Source organism: Anguilla rostrata, chromosome 7 (assembly GCF_018555375.3).
Source record: "Anguilla rostrata isolate EN2019 chromosome 7, ASM1855537v3, whole genome shotgun sequence".
In the NCBI taxonomy this organism is placed as follows: domain Eukaryota; kingdom Metazoa; phylum Chordata; class Actinopteri; order Anguilliformes; family Anguillidae; genus Anguilla; species Anguilla rostrata.
This window is the reverse complement of record NC_057939.1, coordinates 12,664,471-12,683,155: the sequence shown is the minus strand read 5'-3', so window position 1 is coordinate 12,683,155 and position 18,685 is coordinate 12,664,471. Positions and strand designations below refer to the sequence as shown.

General features: G+C 54.3%; 2 protein-coding genes across 4 annotated transcripts in view; both read left to right on the top strand.

Moving 5' to 3' along the window:
• orc5 (origin recognition complex, subunit 5) overlaps window positions 1-4,799 on the top strand; it is a 38,159-nt gene extending 33,360 nt beyond the window's left edge. For both annotated transcript variants that reach the window (XM_064342872.1, XM_064342871.1), the window contains exons 14-15: window positions 203-315; window positions 4,345-4,799. In XM_064342872.1, coding sequence (XP_064198942.1) covers window positions 203-315; window positions 4,345-4,390 — 159 coding nt within the window. In that variant the 3' untranslated portion in view covers window positions 4,391-4,799. The remainder of the gene's footprint in view (window positions 1-202; window positions 316-4,344) is intronic.
• Window positions 4,800-7,294: 2,495 nt separating this feature from the next.
• The window catches only part of reln (reelin), a 129,481-nt gene continuing 118,090 nt past the window's right edge, over window positions 7,295-18,685 (top strand). For both annotated transcript variants that reach the window (XM_064342868.1, XM_064342867.1), the window contains exon 1: window positions 7,295-7,847. In XM_064342868.1, the coding sequence (XP_064198938.1) occupies window positions 7,604-7,847 (244 nt within the window). In that variant the 5' untranslated portion in view covers window positions 7,295-7,603. The remainder of the gene's footprint in view (window positions 7,848-18,685) is intronic.

Below are 18,685 nucleotides of genomic sequence, written 5' to 3'. Positions count from 1 at the left end.
CCTTTCTCTCTCTCGTCTGTGTGGGTGGGTAAAAGGGGGGGGGGGGGGTGAAGGGCTGTTTGAGGCAGGATTTTGGGGTACAGCAGGACGCTCTCTCCTCGCCCAGCCCGTGTGGGCGGCCGTGCGGTGCTCCTGTGTTTGAGCGCGGGTGAGCTGTGAGTGATGCTCCTCTCTTCCTCTCCTCCTTTCTCTCCTCCTGCAGATCTCCTCTCTGGTCACCCTGCAGCTGTTGAGTCAGGTGAGCCATGACGACCAGCTGGACGCCCCCAAATACAAGTGTGCCGTGTCTCTGGACTTCATCCGGGCCATCTCCAGGTTAGAAGCACACGCCTGCAACCACACAGGCTCGCGCACACACACGCACGCATTTAGACACAAGCGCGTGGATACGTACACAAACACCAAAAAATGAAAAATTACCAATAAATTGCTTAATATACCTTGTAATATGCCCCACACATGCAATGTTCACACATACACGCACACACACACACACACACCCTGTGATCTTAAGGTCAGGAGCAGGTGGCCGTTGCCAGTGGGTGGGGGTGAGAGAGATCAGGGATCAGTGCCTTTACTGCTGGGTCTTTGCAGTAACCTGTTTGACTGTACATGCTCGGAAATGGGTATTGTGTGTGTGCGTCTTTGTGTGTCTGTCTGTCTGTCTGTGTGTGTGTGTGTGTGTGTGTGTCTCTGTCTGTGTGTGTGTCTGTGTGTGTGTGTGTGTGTAGCTGTTGCCCCAGCCTGCAGTGTGAGCAGGTGTGTGCAGTGGGGGAGCATGTGGAACAGACGGTCAGTGCTGTGCAGTGACTGCTTCCTGCCAGCCATGCATGGAGTGCTGTGTAGCACACACACACACGCACACACTCACTCACATGCACGCACACACACACACACACACACACATGCGGACACGTACACAAACAACAAAATAAATGCACACTTCCTGTCTGCGCCTCTCTGACAGTTCCAGGCCCTGTGTAACAGCTCTGCTTTTCCCCTGGTGTTCCCCACACATGCTCAGTTACAGGAGCTCCTGATCACTCACCCCAGCGTCAGCACACACACGCTCAGGTACAGGAGCTCCTGATCACTCACCCCAGCGTACGCACACACACGCTGTCCTTTCTGCCCTGTGTGTGCTTCACACCTGCGCCGCAAAGCGTCCACAATCGATGCCCAGCGCGGCCAGATGCCGTTACGGTAATAGCGTCTCGTTTTCAGAGCGGCGCGGTGACTGTTAGACGTGCCGCAGAAAGCCGGCGTCTCCGCGGGCGGGCGGTGTTAATGGCGCGCGGCTATCAAAGCCTCGCGCGTTCAGCTGCACTCGCCGCGCCTTGTTTGCTCAGGCCGTCTCCGGCCACCCAACAGCCGAGAGTAATTAAAACCGCTTAATGGAGCAAGTAACCGGCCCGAGGAGCTGACCCGCGATGGAGGGGGAGAGCCGGGTCCCGCCGAAAGAGTGCGGGGAGCGGGTCTCCTAAAACGACGCTGTGCTGGGGCGCGACTGAACAACCGACAACCGGGCTGGGCACTGACCCGAGAGGAGCAGTCCAGCTACTGACCTGAGAACAGCGCTGTGGGCACTGACCTGAGAACAGCGCTGTGGGGACTGACCTGAGAACAGCGCTCTGGTAACTGACCAGGGAACAGCGCTCTGGTAACTGACCTGAGAACAGCACTCTGGTAACTGACCAGGGAACAGCGCTCTAGTTACTATTCATAGATGAGCATGACAGTAAGATGTACGGCCTGCTGGAGAAGTTTGGAGCGATAGCAGAGCTGTGCTTGGGTCTGTAAGCAGGCCGTCCCGTTTGCCTGACCTTGAGGAAGCCCCCCCCCCCCCATTCCCGTCGGAAGCCAATAAAAACAGAGGAAGCCTCGGAACGACCGCGTTATTAATGGAGGCCTGCCACAGGCCGGCACACAGCAGCTCAGCTGCGCTACACTAGAGAGACTGACAGCTGTTCGGAGAGGCCGCAGCCAACAGGAGGGGCTGCAGCGAGCCCAGGGGGCGTGAAATAAGGGTGGGGAATGCCAGGAGGGGAGGGGAGATCATGGGCAAGATGGAGGATCACCTGCTGGACAGGAGACTAGTCTGATTCTGCCAGCATGTAAAATGACATGAATTTGTGTCAGTCACCAAGAAAGGTGGGGGTTGGGGGTGGGAGGGGGGAAAGCAGGGCTTGGCTCCTGGGGGGTTGAGCATTGTTCATTATGGGCCCCAAGGATATTGCATTCATCAGTAATGCATTTCACAGTGGAAGAGATGGACAGACTGCTGTGACCAATGAACATGCACAGCTTTCTGTTCATACATCCATTAGCTCTGTTTGTAGGTTTGGTGTGTGTTCGACTGTGCTTACATTGTCATTTACACTCCTAGTTATAGTCAGGATTCATATTCATATTCTTACAAGATATGAAGTCTTAATCTAATCTTACAAATTATAGTCATGATAAAATATATTTCAAAGCAGCTATAATTGTAGTATTCACAGTAATTCCTATTTAATATTTCTAGTGCAGTTGTAGTAGTTGTAGTTTGTGTGAGTGTGTCTTATGAGTGGGGTCTTGTCCTCTTTGTGTACCCTATAGAAAGGAGGCTTGGCTGGAGCAGTTGTAAACCCAGTTGAAGTGAAAGGGGGGGGTGTAAGGAACCCGCAGGTGTAAATCTGTGTGATTTGTGTGAGCGTGCCTGTGTGCATTAGTATGTGTGCGCGGGGACAGGTGGTGTTGATGGGGCGGTCAGTTGATCGATGTGTGTGCTTTCTGGACCATAGCGAACGCTGCTGTTCATCGTCATGGAACACAGAACCCTGTGGCTCCACCCCCTCCTCTCTGACCTGCTGGCGAGAGAAAGCACACACAATACACACATGCACACACACGCACTCACACATGCACGCGCACACATACATACAGACAGGTACACACACATGCACACACACAATACACACACACTCACACATACATGCCAGCACATACATACACACATACACGCACACACGCACACACACGCGTGCACACATGCCCTGAAAACAGAAGTTATTCTCACGTCCTAAAGATGTAATCAAATTTACATTCATACGCACAAAAAAAAAGGCATAAACTTACTGACTGAAACACACTAACATAAAGTTTCCATCGGTCACAGACACACTGAAAATGTAATTAAACATACTTTTATTGTCACACACCTGCTATAAACGTGTCATCGGTGTTGCATGGCAGATTACTGCGCTGGTGATAAACTGACATTGTTCTTGGCGAGTCCAGATGTTTTTGCAGTTATTGTTTTATTTAGAGTCAGGAGAAAGCCATTAGTTTCCATTTAAACCGGGGACTCAGACACATGCGCACGGCTCCTGTCTTGTGTTGTGTGTACTTTAGTGTCGTGTTCACCTTGAAGCACATTTTTAGTTGCTCTGTAATGGCACAGTAAAAACGCTGTGGCTCCCAGCGAGAGGTGTGGGGCGGTCCTCGGGGCGGCCATCTTTGGAGCCGCTCATGACTCTCCTCTGTGTGGGCGGGGCTTGAGTCCCTGCCGCTGCACTTTCTGACCTGTAAACCCGCCTTTGCCTGTGACCCTCTCTGCTTTCTCCCTGTCTGAATAAACCAAAAAAAAAACCTTGTGCCTCTCCTTTAGAAGAATAATAAAATATGCTCAGCTTCCTAGCGGTGAACAGATTCTGCTGCTGCGTATGTTTATGCATGCGTTTGAGCCCAGTTAGAGACAGGAGAACCCAGAGTGAACACGGCACCCCTCACCAGGACGTATGCACGTAACTGGGGCGACAAACCTCATTTTTCTTTAAAAATAAATAAATAAATAAACGAACTGCTCAGAGCTCTTACCGTGAGCGTGTGGACGCGGCCGCGCTGCTGAGATAAACGTTTTTTCCGTCGCAGTCAGCGACGCAGATCATGTAAATTTATGTAAATTACATTTGTCAGCTTTAAATTACGTATCAATTAAACACAATTACGCCCGGCTAACGCACGCGGCGGCGCGGCGTCTCGCGCTCAGCGGGGCCCGCTCCGCTCCGCCCCGCCCCGGCGGGAAGGCTGGCCGCTATTCTGAGCGCGCCGCGGCTTCCTCGCCGTTTATCTGCGATTGTTTTCACGGCGCAGTTGTTTCTGATCGCCGCGAGTGGCGGGCGTTCGCGGGCGCTACGCGCGCACGCTCTGCTGTGATTGGACTGCTTGCTCGTTTCACCCGCGTTTCAGGCCGCGGTGACTAGACGCGCGCGCGTGCGTAACTTCCGTGATGGATCGTGTGAAACGCACCTGCGGTCCTGTGGAATTAACCAGTGGTTGTTGTTTTTTCTCTCCTCCTCGCAGAACGGTGGGCTTCGACGTCGTGCGGCACCTTTATGACTTCCTGTGAGCCTGGCCGTGATGGCGGTGACGCCGCAGGTAAAACCGTAATGGGCGTGTCTCTGAGCTGTCTGCGGAGGGCGGAGCCTTGGACCGGAAGGGCGTGTTTTTCTGAGGCCCTGACAGACTTTCTGTGGTGCACCTTGCCTGGCTTTGCCATGGTCCCCTGCAGCTGGGTGATGGAGACGTTGCTTTGTCAAACTGAATTGAACTCGGACAACGAACACGAGGATATCCCTGACTTAACTCTTCAGCTTCTGCCTCCTTCGGATTGAGGGTTGCACTTCGACGCACCGGCCATGTGCTGTGCAGTGCAGTGCTGTACGCAGTGGTGCGTCCCTCCCTGCTGGACCAAGAGCCAGAGCCGTGTTTCTGTAAGCTCCATTGTTTGATACCTGAGCAATAAAAGTCTGAACTCAGCTTGTGATAACTGCTGTCTTTTTTTGGGAGGGGTAATCAGAGTTTTGGGATTTCTTTTTTAAACCCCCTTTCAGGTGTATTTGAAGTAGAACACGCGGTGAGATTTCTCTGGCGGAGCCTTCGCCCGGACCGCCACGCAGACAGAGCCTGTCTGCGTGTAACAACCTGCCCCCTCCTCCTCCTCATCCTCAGCTGACGCACGCTGAGCTTCCAGATTTACGCTGGTCCACCGCTGGCCTGTGATTCACCCGTACCTGCCACGTCCTGCTTCCTGTGTCCCCCAAACGTGTCGAAGAAAATTCAGAGTAGCGTGTGCTTGAATTACAAAACACGCTCTCTTGCAGCCTTGTTTACATTTGCTCATAAGTATGAGCCACCAGACGGATTGAGTCAAAATGTGGGCATCAGGATGCTGGCAGAACTTCCAGGCGAGGAGGTTATTACAGAACCTCTGAGATTATTTCATCCCCCAGACTACTTCAGCGCCTCACAAGATTATTTCAAGAGCTTACAGGTTCTTGCAGAACCTGAGAGATCATTCTAGCGCCTCAGAGATGATTTCACCTCCGAGATGATCATTTCAGGACCTCAGGGATTATTTCAGCATCCTAAACCCTCATTTCAGAACCTCAGGTGAGTTTCTTCAGCTGAGAGGTAATTTCAGTTTGTTTCACCCAGGTTCTCTCCCAAGCATCTGTGTTTTAAAATGTCTTGGGCGCATAAGTGTTATGAAATATTGACCCTGTCTACCAGGAGTCGTCTGGTGGTCATGACCGTCTACCAGTCTGTCAGCTGTATCTGTTTTGAGTCGGAAGGAAAAACACTGAATATCTGTAACGACCCTGCTGCTGTGTTTCAGGGGTGAGTTCCTGTCATCGGTGCGTAGTGGAGAAAGTGGATGGCTGGGGATTTTTTCAGGCGCATCTGAAGTTCACGCACTACTTTTATTTAAGGTGCCTTGCACAAAAGCAGTCTCGGCGAGTCAGTGCTTTGGGGGGAAATGTAGTGGCATTTTTCAAGCTCGTTTGACTGCCACAACACAAATGCGTTTTTAAAAAAAGAAAAGAAAAAAAAAGGAAAAAGCTTTGGGCAATGGTGCGAGTCATTTTTCAGAAGTAAGAATGTACACATATTGGGAATGTTACTTAGCGGGTGGGGAAAACTGACACCCTTGTCACAAATAGCTAACCCCCCCCCCCTCCCCCCCCTACCCAGACTACACTCCTGGCTGTGGGGTTTTTATATTACATTGTGGAGGAAGTCCTTGTTCAATTTATCACTGCTTTTCATTAGACTGGTGTTGGGTGCATTCCTGCTCTTTGAGCTGTTGATTTACACACAGACCCTGGTGCGAGCCTGTGGGACCGGGACAGGGGGTAGCTACGCTAGGTGTGTCCTGGAGCTCTCAGTGGTATCACTGGTGGAGGGAGTTTTTGAGAGGGATTGATAGCGGCGTTGCTGGACGAGAGAGGGGGGAAACCTGTTTTCCTGTGCACCGACAGACAGAGAGACAGATGGAGGGAGCGTGTGAGGGAAAGGGAGGGAGGGAGGGAGGGAGGGAGGGGGACACAGCCGCACGCAGTCTGCTCAGGCTCCAGAGACAGAGAGAGGACCCAGCTCTCGTTTGGGGAGGCGGAGAAAGAGAGAGTGAGAGAGAGAGAGAGAGAAAGGGCAGAAAACACTATTATCGCCTCAGTCTGTCACTGCGTGGCACTGAGATAATTTAGAACAGAGTAAGAGGGGAACAGAGAGGGAGAGAAAGAGAGAGAGAGAGAGAGAGAGTGAGGGACGGAGGAGGGCTGTACGGGTCTGACAGGAAAAAAGTTGGAATGTCGCATGGAAAACCCATAAAGCAGCCGGGGGAAAAAAGACAGGAAAAACACAATCATGGAATTGGGCACAATGATACTGCAGAGAAATAGCAGGGAGAGGACGGGAGGAAGAGAAGGAGTGGAGGAGGGGGGGAGAGAGAAAATAACGTGAATGGGAGAGAGGGAGGAGGAGGTGTGACACTGGGGAGCCGGGAGAGAGAGAAACCGCCTGGGGTGGGGTGGGGGCGGGGGGGTGGAGGGGGAGAGAGAGAGAAAGAGGAAAAAAAGACAAAGAAGGAGAGAATGAACGAGGACCACGAAAGAGATGTTGGAAAGAAAGGAAACTGAAAGGGGTAAATGAGTGAGAGAGAGAGAAAAAAAATGTGGAAGCAAAGTCAGCGGAGGTGAAAAATAAAGGAGAGAGGTCAGAGGGAGAGATAAACCTCCGGATAAAGGGGTAGAGGCAGGAGAGAGAGTGATAGACTGACAGAAAAAAAAGGGAGGAGAAAGAGGGATGAGAGGAGAGAGGCCGTCTCTCAGCCGAACGCACGTGTGGAGCTGGTGTTACAGAGAGGGAGGGAGGGAGAAAGGGAGGGTGGTAGGAGGGAGGAGAGAGAGAGAGAGAGAGAGAGCGGGAGGGGGGTGAGGTATTTAAGCAGGGAGCAGGACAGCGCAGGCAAGCTCTCAACTCCCAGCGAGTGAAGGGAGGAAGACTGGAGGAGAGGTAGCACCACGTATTAGAGCCCTTTAGAGCCCTTCGGCCACAGACACGCACGCCCACGCCCGACTCTTCCCCCCCCGCTGTCCCGCCCGTCTGTCCGTCACGGCCTCCGGCGACGCCCCGCCCCGCCCAAGCCGCGCCTTCGCCAGCTCCGCGCCCGGGACTCCTAGTCTCCGTTTGGGACCGTACCCGTGACCGTCCTCCCCTCCCCTCCCTGCGCCCTACCCCACCTCCCTCTCCCTCTCTCGCCGTCTCTCGCCCCGTCGCTGGGATGGCGCGGGCCTGGTTCCGGGGCGCCCTCGGCTGCGCCCTGCTGGCCCTGGCGCTCGGCAGCGGCCTGGATTTGGGGAGCCCTCCGGCGGGCTTCTACCCCCGCTTCAACCCCTTCTTCTTCCTGTGCACCCACCACGGGGACATGGACGGGGCCGGCCTGGCGGAAGGCGGGGGCGAGGTTCTCCTCACCCTCCAGATCGCGGGGAACCCCTCCGCCTACACCCCAGGACAGGAGTATCAGGGTGAGTGCCCCCCCCTCGTGTGTGTGTGTGTGTGTGCGCGTGTGTGTTCGGGAGTGTGTGTCGGTGTGCACTTTGGTAGCGTGCATATTGAGAGATGCATTTTCTGTTGTAGTTTTACATGCACATTGAAGGACTACGCTGGTGTGTTTGACGTGCGTGTGGAGCGTTAAGCGTTTCTGGTTGTGTGTCGCTGTGGATCGTCTCGGTTGAAGGCGTCTCGGAGCTCAGTCTAAACTCTCGCTGGTAGCAGTTCTGAAGCGCCGTCACACTGTTGCTCTCGAAGGAAGTGATGCGGGCGCCTCGCAGTTCTCCACGCGCGAACACCGCACGCCGGGTTCGCACGGGCACGGACCAAACGCGGTGAATCCCCCAAACACCCTCCGTCATCGCGCGCTGGTGTTTTTTTGGCGGATGAATAACTGGAGAATTCCAGCGACTCCCGGTTCGGAGAAGCTGGCGCTCCCGGGGCTGTTGGCGGGGAAGGATGGAACATCGCGGTTTGCGCGGGTCGTCTGCGCTCGTACCAGCGCGCGCGTTTATGTAACGGCGATAAGCGGCGGTGGGGAATGTGGGTTCTGCGCTCCGCTCCTCTCGCTGCTGGTTGCTGGTGGTGCTGGTGGTGGTTGCTGTGGTGGTGGTTGCTGTGCTGGTGCTGGTGGTGGTGCTGGTGGTGGTTGCTCTGGTGGTGGTTGCTGTGGTGGTGGTTGCTCTGGTGGTGGTGCTTTGCTGATACTGGTTCTGTGATCTGGCTGCTCTCTGTGTAGGTGTGTTTGTTTTTTTTCCTGATGCAAAACTGAAAATCGCAGACTTCGGTGTAGGGGATATAGGAAAAATGAAAGAGAAACGAGAGGAAAGAGAAAGCGATGCTCTTCACCCTGACAGAAATACATTTGAAAGATCAGTAAATAAAAAACACCACTGCAGGTGGAGGAAGAAATGGGGGAAAAAAGAAAACAACACAAGAAGCGCGAGCTTGTTTCCCGTGGTCCTGTGCGCTGACACCTGGGCGCAGGAGTGAGTGGCGTGGGAAACGCCGCTCCGGATGGGGACCCCGTGTCACAACAAGCCAGCCGAGCTGCTCCCGCTGTCCGGAGCGCCTGACACCCAGGGCACTGACCTGCAGAGGTTTTAAAAAAAAAAGAAGAATTTAAACAGTGAATTCTGGCCTGTTTGTTACGTTCCGATGAAACCGCCGCCATCTGTTGGTCTTAAAGCGCTCTGGTCACCCCCTCAGCGTGTTTACCACATCACGTCCACGCTCTGCCGCTTTCCCAGCCAGGTACTCCGGTTACACTTCTGCCACTTCTCACGGAAAAAAAGGCCCTTTTGTGTTTGAGCGAGACGAGAACCAAAGAGACTGAGAAAGAGGCAGAGAGAGAGAGAGAGAGATGGAGTGGTGGAGAGAGTGATAGAGTGCATGTAAAGGCGGAGAGAGAGGGACGGGAGAGAGTGGGGGGCTCGCTGGATTTGCGGGGCGGTCGGTGCTGAAGCACCTTTTAAGCAGCATTAGTGGGGCTTGGAGGGGTCCGTGCCTGGGCTGTAGTGCTCTGATTGTGGAGGGGGGAGAGGGTGGAGGGGCACAGCGCTGGAAATGGCACTTTTTTATCCTCTTTACAATGAGATGTTTTAGCTGCCCGCCGAGAGGGAGAGTGAGAGAGGGAGCGAAAGAGAAAGAGAGAGGGACAGAGAGAAAGAAGGACTGAGGGAAATAGGGACAGAGTAAGAGTTAGAGAGGGAGAGAGGGACAGAGTGAATGAGAGAGAGGGGCAGAGAGAAAGAGGATCAGAGAGAAAGAGGGACAGAGAATGAGTGTGAGAGAGAGAGAGAGAGGGCAGAGAAGTGAGTATGGAACTAATAGTAGATCACAAACAAATCCACATGCGTGACCACACACACATGTACATTCTGCACACACACTTGTCGTCAGAATGTACCTGTCTTCCCCCGCACGCATACACAACTATCACATCACACGTGTTCGCTCACACACATACACGCTTGTCATCGTGCATGTACGCACACACACACACACACACACACGTCCGTAACACACAGCTAGTACTCACACGCGCATTCACATGCTCACAGCAGGCTCTGTGGCACTCGTCAGTGAAATCCCACACGCTTACCGCCCCCCCCCCCCCCCCCCAGTACCGACGACCGCACCGCCGCCAGTGCTGCCGAACAGCGCCGCCTGACTCTCCCGTCTCCCCACGTTGCGTGAACGTTCCAGCGCTTTCTGCGCGAGCGGGACGGGTCTGTGTGTAAGGGGGGGGGTGGGGGGGGGTGAGGTCAGCGCGTGACCCAGGGGGTCCGAGACGGGGGGGGGGGGGGAGCTAGCCCCCGTTAGTGGGACAGAGTGCGTACGCGGCGGACGGGAAGCGATGTCCGTCCTCCTCTCCCCGAGACCCGCCTGCGTCTGTAATTGCAGCTCCGCCGTGTGTCATCCAGCCCAAACGATTCTGTTTAGTCTTCCTTTTCGTTAGGCTGCACTTACGCGCCATTTCTGGCACCGGGCGGAGAAGTGTGTTTGTTTGTTTTTAAAAGGAGAGCGAGACGGTCTGTCCTCCTTAAATGTTTTAGACGGAGGGTGACTTATAGAGAAGAGTCCAGAGCTGAGGAAGTCAGGGGATCGAGCGCCCCCCCTCCCGCCCCCCCCGTATTTGGCTAGAGAGCCAGCTGCCCTGCGGACCGCGCTCCGACGTCTTGCCGAACGCGTATTTATTTTTACTCGTTTGGATACCTGTCTCTTCGGCACGCAGCCTGTTGCTTTACCTTCTCGCAGCGTTCTGTGTGTTTTTCACTGGGGCGGAATGCAGAGCGTAAGGGATAAAAGTGATATCTGAGAGTAGCAGAGTTTTTTTTTGTTGTTGACGGGTTTGTAATAAAAGCCGTTCTTCCCGGGCACTGGCGGACGTGAACGGCTTCCACCTGCTCCGCCTGCGGTTTGGCGGTGTCCGTCGGGCTGATGAAAGGCTCTGCGCCTCCCCTGTTAGCAGCAGCGTTGGTACGCCCGCGCGTTGAACGCGACAAGTAATATACATTTAGGGCTTTTCCATTTACTGCTCCCTGATGGATTCTGAAGACTCCGCGTGGCGGTAATTGAGTAACGATCCCCTGACCCGCCACACGCCCCTTCCTTCCTTCCCCCGCTCCCCCGCCCCCTCGCCCCCCCCCCACCACCTCCCCTTTCCTTCTGCTGCCACTGCCTCTTCCTCTACCACTGAGAACGTGTGCGTGCGTGCGTGCGTGTATGTATGTGAGTGTGTGCCTGTGTGTGTGTGCGCGCATGTGCGGATGTGTGTGTTTGTGTGTGCCTGTGTGTGTGTGTGCGCGTGCAAGGATTCAGAAGTCAGTCTCTGTGTTTGTTTGTGTGTGTGTGTGTGTGTATGTGCCTGTGTGTGTGTGTGTGTGCGTGCAGGGATTAAGGAGTCAGTCTCTGTGTTTGTGTGTGTGTGTGTGCCTGTGTGTGTGCGGGCAGGGACTCAGAAGTCAGTCTCTCTGTGTTTGTGTGTGTGAGGTGATGGGACCTTTTGCTCTGTCTGACGGTGCAGCAGCGCACAGCTCCCCCGGTTAGTGTCAGTACCGTAACATCTGCTCGTGTGAAAGCAAAGGGAGCGAGTGAGGAGAGAGGAAAAAGGGAGCTGATTGCGAAGGAGGAAAGGCCAGGAAGCAGAGAAAAAAGGATATAAAGAGGAGACGGAGAAAAGAGAAAAGCAGAGGGTGGAGAAGATAGAGAGCGAGAACGATGTGTTTGTGTGCATGTTTCTGTGTTTGTGTGTGCGTGTGCGCATGCATGTTTGTGCCTGTATGTGTGCTTGTTTGTGTGTGCATGTGTGTATGTTTATGTATGTGCATGCGTGTGTTTGTGTGTGTGTGTGCGTGCATGCATGCATGGTTGTGTGTGTATGTGTGTGTGCGTGCATGTTTGTGTGTGTATGCGTGCGTGTTCAGCGCACACACTGAGCTCTGTGTTCAGCAGACTCCGGGGGGTTCTCCCAGCCCACCACATCCTGGACGCAGGCCCATGTTTTCATTATTTTCAGAATTTATTCCTAGTCAGGTTTTTTTTTTCTTCTTCCTACCAACAGCTTCTCCTTTGTGAAAAGAACTGAACGCTGAGAGCAGATAGGAGCCCCAGAGGCCCGTATGCAACAGAGATGGAGCACTGAGCTCCACACTGAGCTCCACACTGAGCTCCACACACAGCTCCACACACAGCTCCACACTGAGCTCCACACTGAGCTCCACACTGAGCTCCACACACAGCTCCACACTGAGCTCCACACTGAGCTCCACACTGAGCTCCACACTGAGCTCCACACACAGCTCCACACTGAGTTCCACACTGAGCTCCACACACAGCTCCACACTGAGCTCCACACAGGCTTCACACTGAGCTCCACACACAGCTCCACACTGAGCTCCACACACAGCTCCACACTGAGCTCCACACACAGCTCCACACTGAGCTCCACACTGAGCTCCACACTGAGCTCCACACACAGCTCCACACTGAGCTCCACACTGGGCTCCACACTGGGCTCCACACTGAGCTCCACACTGAGCTCCACACAGGCTTCACACTGAGCTCGCAGGACAGGTCAGCTACAGCTAGTGGTGAGATGCTGGAGGCTGACCAGGAGACACCCGACAGACAAGAACAGACCGTTCAGCCCACTGCCTTTCACCTGCGGTCTAGAGAACAGAGAATATGTGGTGCTGCTCCAGCATTGACAGCTCTATAAAAATATTTTTGGGTGTCATGAAAGGCCCTGTGAGAGTAAGTTCTGCTCTTTACAATAACGATGTTTCTCATTCTGGTGAGAATAATGAGCTGGAGGGAGGGACAAAGACATGAGGTTTTGTATGCTGGGGGGGGGTCTTCAAGGACGTGTGGCATCCTGGTTACCGGGAAACAGATGTGCATCATTGCTGCTTGCTTGTGATGGAGGTGATGTGACATATGGTTCGATCTACAGGAACTGGGTAGGAGCAATGGTTGTGGAGAAAGGCACAGTGTTTAGCCTGAACTTTCCAGTTGGCCAACATCAAGCATGAACTGCAGTGCATGTTTGCTTGTTTATGTGCTCACAGTCCGGTTTGTATCTGCCTTTTCCAGGCTCATAGGTGTGTGGCTTTGTTTCTTAGTGTGCCAGTGCTCTTTACCCTGTGTGTACGTACGAGTGTGAGCTTCTACAGGTGTGTCTCCCTCTTCGAGTGGCCAGCGTGTTAAGGTGTGTGCTGAGCTGAGCGGTGGGAGGTGTTGAGTGCGGTGTTGGTCCTGCTGTGAGGATTGAAGGGCGCTGCTGGCCCATCGTCCTGAGGCTGCCCATCGTTCTGCCTCCCCGTAGAAAACCAACCAGCGGCTAACGAGCGGCCGAACGGTTGCCAAGTGCTGAGAGAGAGAGGGAGGGAGGGAAAGAGCGAGGGAAAGAGAGAGAGAGAGTGTGAGAGAGAGAGAGAGAGAGGGGGAAAGAGAGAGAGAGAGAGAGAGAGAGGGAGGGAAAGAGACAGAGAGAGGAGTTTTGCCGGACGGTCTTCATTTGATGGCTGCCCGTGCTGAGAGAGGCTGAAAGCCCGTTACACTGACGAAGACAAGGGCCTCCATCTGAGCCTTTACACATCCCTTCAAGGACAAAGTATCGCAGACAGAAAACAACAAAAGCGACAGTTGAAGGGGGGGGTAAATGCAATTAAACGGTGATTTGGAGGTACAGGCAGCTAAATTCTGCTTATCAGGAGTTTGGAGTGCGGGTAGAATCAGCTCCTGACAAGAGATCACCGCACAGCACAGATAAGGTTGATCACAGTAACCGCTATGAAGAGTATACGTGCTAGGACATCACTAGGTGATGGGAGCCAGACTACTTAAGGTCACTACGCAAGAACATGCTTGTGGTTCCAAGATTAGACTGAGGACAGAGCAGCAGGAAATATATGCTAACCTGGATCTTTGACAGCAGAGAGAAATGTGCTGTTCTGTCATGGCACATTTTCACCTGGGCCCACTTGTGTGCACTGAGGGTTGTGTGGGTTCATTCTGTGGGTGACAGAAGCCAGTTTGGCAGTGGAGGTCGGTGGACTGTTTCCTGGTTCGCAGCAGGTCTGCACTGATCGGGTCAAGTGTCTCGGTCACGGATCAATTTGGCTATGTTCTTCTTCCATGGAGAACCCTTGTGAGAGAAGCTCTGGGTTTGTCCATGCTGACCCTCTGTTCTGGTGGTTTTACCTCCTCCTGTGGTCTGGCTGACCTCTCCCCTGAACTCTGACCTCTGACCTTTTCGGTCTCCCTTTTTACGGCTGGAAATGGCTTTCCCAAAGGTGATTCCAGTGCTCGGGGTATTGACGTAGTGGAGAATCCGAGTGGCCCTGTCCCCACTTCCTGCTTCCTGCCCGTTTCCTCCCGGCCTCTCGGAGGGAAGCGCCGCGAGGTTTTAACAAGCGAGGCCAGGAGGGCGGCGGTTCGGCGGGGCGGGGGGAAGGAAAAGGACGGGGAGGACGCTGGCCTACTTTCGGGATGGATGGAGAGAGGGAGGGGGGGAGGGAGGAGGGAGGAGAGGGAGGCCGGGCGGACGGGCGGGCGGACAGGAGAGAGAGATTTTAATGGTTTAATGGCGCTCTCCAGCGCGCGGGGAGAAAGCGACGCGCTAACGACGGCGGTGACTTCGAGAGGCTTGAACTCCGCTAAGAGTCAATTACCGCCTCCCCGCGCGCATCAGACACTCCAGCCCCGGCGGAGCGGCGGGTTCTCCAGCCGAGCCGGCCCCCCTCAGCCGCGAAAGGGGAGCGGGAGGAACCGCCCGTCTGCATTCAGGGGCTTTGTTTCCTAGTGGCACTAACTGGTAGAATGGACTTTTATCAGTCACCCTAAATGCCCTCGCCATTCGGTAACCACACTTCTATTTTCCCACAGTTTCTCACCTGTTCTTTCTCAGGGTGAACCGCGTGAACTCGCTCACGTCTGGCGTAATCTCACTCGCGTAGTTTGGGTAAACAAAAGGGCGCTATCTTGTTTTTAAAAAGATTCCCAGGGATAGAGGGGTGTAAAGTGACTCAGGCTGTGATGAGGTCTTATCAGCCTGTGCGTTAGCCCCCCAAAAAAAGTTCCACGTTCCTCACGCCCGTAGATGCGACCCAGCCGACCCCCACCCACGGACAGTACGTGATCAATCACGTCATGACAAGCAGATTATTCCACTGACTGCACACTGTGTAACCGTAAAGCTTTTGTTTCATGGTCAGACTGTCAGGTTCAGACTGTGTGTGTGTGTGTGTGTGTGTGTGCATCACTGCTCTTATTGGGGAGGCCACCTTAATCTTTTTTGAGGCACGCTTCATGAAAGCTGCTAAGTGACCGTGTGGCAGCTCTGCTCCAGAGATCACCAGACTGTGTCCCTGTCCCACAAGAAATACAGCAGTCACTGTGCGAGAATGACTGAACTCTACTCCCCAAACACCCCCCACACACTCCCCAAAACACGCCCACCTCAGCTCTATCACTGGCTGCCTGGCCAATGAGAGCCTGTGGCTCATGACTCCGGGTCTCCGCGGTGGTCTGATTGACAGGTGTGAATGACACGGGCGGGTCCTCTCGCAGGCTGAGAAGCAGGGCCCGGCTTTTGGGCTGACAGCTGACAGGGGGGGAAGTCGGACATCTTGCCCTGGGTCACCGAGCATCCCAGCTCCTTAGCAACAGCAGTGAAGGGGAAGAGAAATAAGAATGAAATACCAAACCCCCCCTCCGCACTGAAGACCCGGTATTACACACGGCCCTGATGATGAGAAACCACTGCACATATAATGGCAACCATAGTTAGGGAGAAGGGAAACCATAAGGACATCCAATTACTGCAGGGGAACAAAAAGTATTTCAAGCTGGAAAAAAAACAGAATGCACCCACAGAGTGTTTACACACATTTTGCTCCCAAGCGGTAATTTTATATTCTACGTGGTCTTCAGCCATTTTAAAAACAATGGCAAACAAAAGCTAAATAGAGGTTTTGGCTTAGGAAGATAACATTAGCTATAGGTGACATGTTTGCTTTCTAGCTTTTTTGGTCCCAATCAAGCTAGCTGCTTGGCTCGGCCGCTCCCAGACGGGAGGTGATGTGTGGGGTGACTGGCGGAGGCGTATCTGTCATCGTTTCCGCGGCGAAGGGTCTGTGGGTTCTGGTGGGGAGGGTAAAGGGGGCTGTGCCCGAGGCTGGTCACCACGGTTTCCGGAGCCGGGGGGGTGCTGGCTGGAGCAGGGCGGTGGCGGCGTTCCGCTCCGCGAAATTAATCAGCTGCGTCTGGACACGGAGCGTCGCCTCGGATAACGCTGGCGGGCCGCGGCGGTGCCAGCGCGGTGCCAGGGCGCTGCCAGGTGTAGCGCGCGAGTGCTGCGGGTAGCTGGGCACAGCTGAAGCGGTGCCTGGCAGCTGTTTGCCCGCGCCTGGCTTATCGGGGGCAGCCGTCACACGGCAATGAATTCTTCTGTTCCCCCCGCCACCCCCCCCCACACCCCCACCACCTCTCCTCTTTATGTCACATTTAAAATCAAAAGCACTTAACGAGGAAGTGTGTGTGTGTGTGTGTGTGTGTGAGAGAGTGTGTGTGTGTGTGTTTATGTTTATGCATGCATGAGGGAGATTCTCTGAAGGGCTGGCTGTGTGTGCCTGTTGGGTTGTGAGGTGAGTTTGCCGTGCGCTGCTGATAACAATGAGTGAGTGCGTTTTTATTTTTATCTGAAGGGGAATGAGGTGGGCGGAGTGTTTTAAATACCGCCCCCCCCCCCCCTCCCCCACTCACTAACACTCCCGCTCTGCGAGCTGTGGGAAAGAGGGTGAGATTTAAAGCCTCTGCTGGAACAGGGACAGAGGGATAGAGGGATAGAGGGATAGAGGGATAGAGACCGCTCCGTCTCCACGGCAGCCCTTGTAGATAACGCCGCACCCCGAGCGGCTTTGCCGGAGAGCGGAGAGCGCTGCCGGGCCGCGGTAAAACCGGCGTCTGGACCAGGTGAGAACAAGGCCCCGCCCCCCCTGGAGAACGCCGTCAGGCGTACCGCCAGACCTCAACACAGAGGGAAGTGTTCAGTCATGACATGACAAGTGACCGCTTCTGTAACGCTGTGGTAAATAGCCTCCCCCAGACACTTAACAGATGCAGTGTTTTGTGCGAAATGGAGTATATTTTAGATGTATGCAGATGCTGATCTTGTAGTTGTTTGGAGTTACTTGAAGTGATTTCCCCCCCCCCCCCTTAGACCAGAAACCTCCAAATGGCCCTGTACCAGACATTGTAAAATTTTCAGGTTGTCAGAAACTGCTGTAAATATCTAAAATAACAGTACATTACACATACAAACTGTGTGGGCTAATTGAAAACATGCGCTAAATAGAAAATAATATATATTTTAAAAAACCCTGTTCAAATCATTTGTAGCTGGTGCACTTTGTGCCTTTGCTGTAAAGTCATGCTTTTTGCATGCAGCTCCAACCAAGATCTGAAAAGAGAGATCCCTCTCTTCACTGGAGACCTCCAGTAACCCATTCCATCTTACCCAGCATTCCTCATTCCGAGTCCTTTCTCCCTTTTATTAGAAGGGTTAGGTCATTCCATTTGAGCTGGTTTCAATAGCCGTTTTTATGCTTTTTTGACTTTCTGGTTCGAGTCTGAATGATCGGTTTTCCCCTCTTTCTGCCCCGTTATTTATTACTGACCAAACACGCGTCTGACAGACCGCCTGCCTGGCAGCGCGTCTGCTTTCCCTTTGGCTCGGAGACCCGCTCTTTCCTACGAGGGGGTTGGCGAATCGCACATTGCCGGCATGCCTACAAAGACCAGGCGAGTTCGCGAGAGGGGAGAACAGAGAAGAAGAGAAAGTGCAGCGGCCTGTCGCCGTGTTCCCGGGTGCGATTGTTCGGCGGGGAGAGAGAGAGGGGCTGGCGGTGCCCGGCTCTGTCTCCTAATCGCCGTGTCGGCTTAGCGGGCGCTAGCCGGGGGCGGAGCTTCCCGGGGTCTGAATGGCGGGCGAGTGCGGCTGGCGGTCCCCGCTCTCTCTCCCCCCCCATTTAAGCGCGGGGTAATCCCTGCCCCGGGGCAGCGCGGCGGCCGCGCAGATAGCATTCAGCGTAGCGCCCCCGCGCCCCCCCCCGGACCCCCCCCACCCCGACGACTGAGCCGCCGCGCCGCGTGGCGCCCGCAGATTAGCGGCTGCCCGCGCCCCCCCAGGAGCGCCGGGGTCTGGAGATGGGAGATACGCACTCTGAGCCCCTCTGGAGGGGAACCCCCCGCCCCCGCCCCGCCCTGTCCCTCCCGCCCAAATAAATCTGATCTGCAACGCCCCCCCACTCATCCCACCCCCCGCCCAAACCCCCTGCAACCGCTCCATTCAGCCCTGACCCCTACAGAGCCACATCCTCCCCAAAAACAAATCTAATAACACTGCTCAGTCCAGAGATTGCGAGAGTGACTCTCTGCTCATAACAACACGAGCAGAAGTCCTTGGGTGCAGCAATAAGCCTTCTGGTCAGAGTCTGGATCCTGATTGCGCTGCATGGTTGCGAGTCCCACAGAGTGGCCTATAATAGGTCACAGTGTCACCCAGGGTCAGAGGGTTTATGTTTGGTGGGGTGTTTCTGGCCTGATTGTGTGTCCGCGTCTCCCCAGCTGGTTTGTGCTTTAGAACCTCTGTGGCTGTTTGAGCATTAGCACCTCCCTGGCTGATTGGTTGCCTGGTTGTCTGGGTGTGTGAGCTGTGCAAGCTGTGCAGTTTTCTGGCTTAATGGCCTTGTAGTCTGGCTGCTGCAGTGCACAGTGAAAAAGTAGTGTTGGGTGTGGGGGGGTCTGT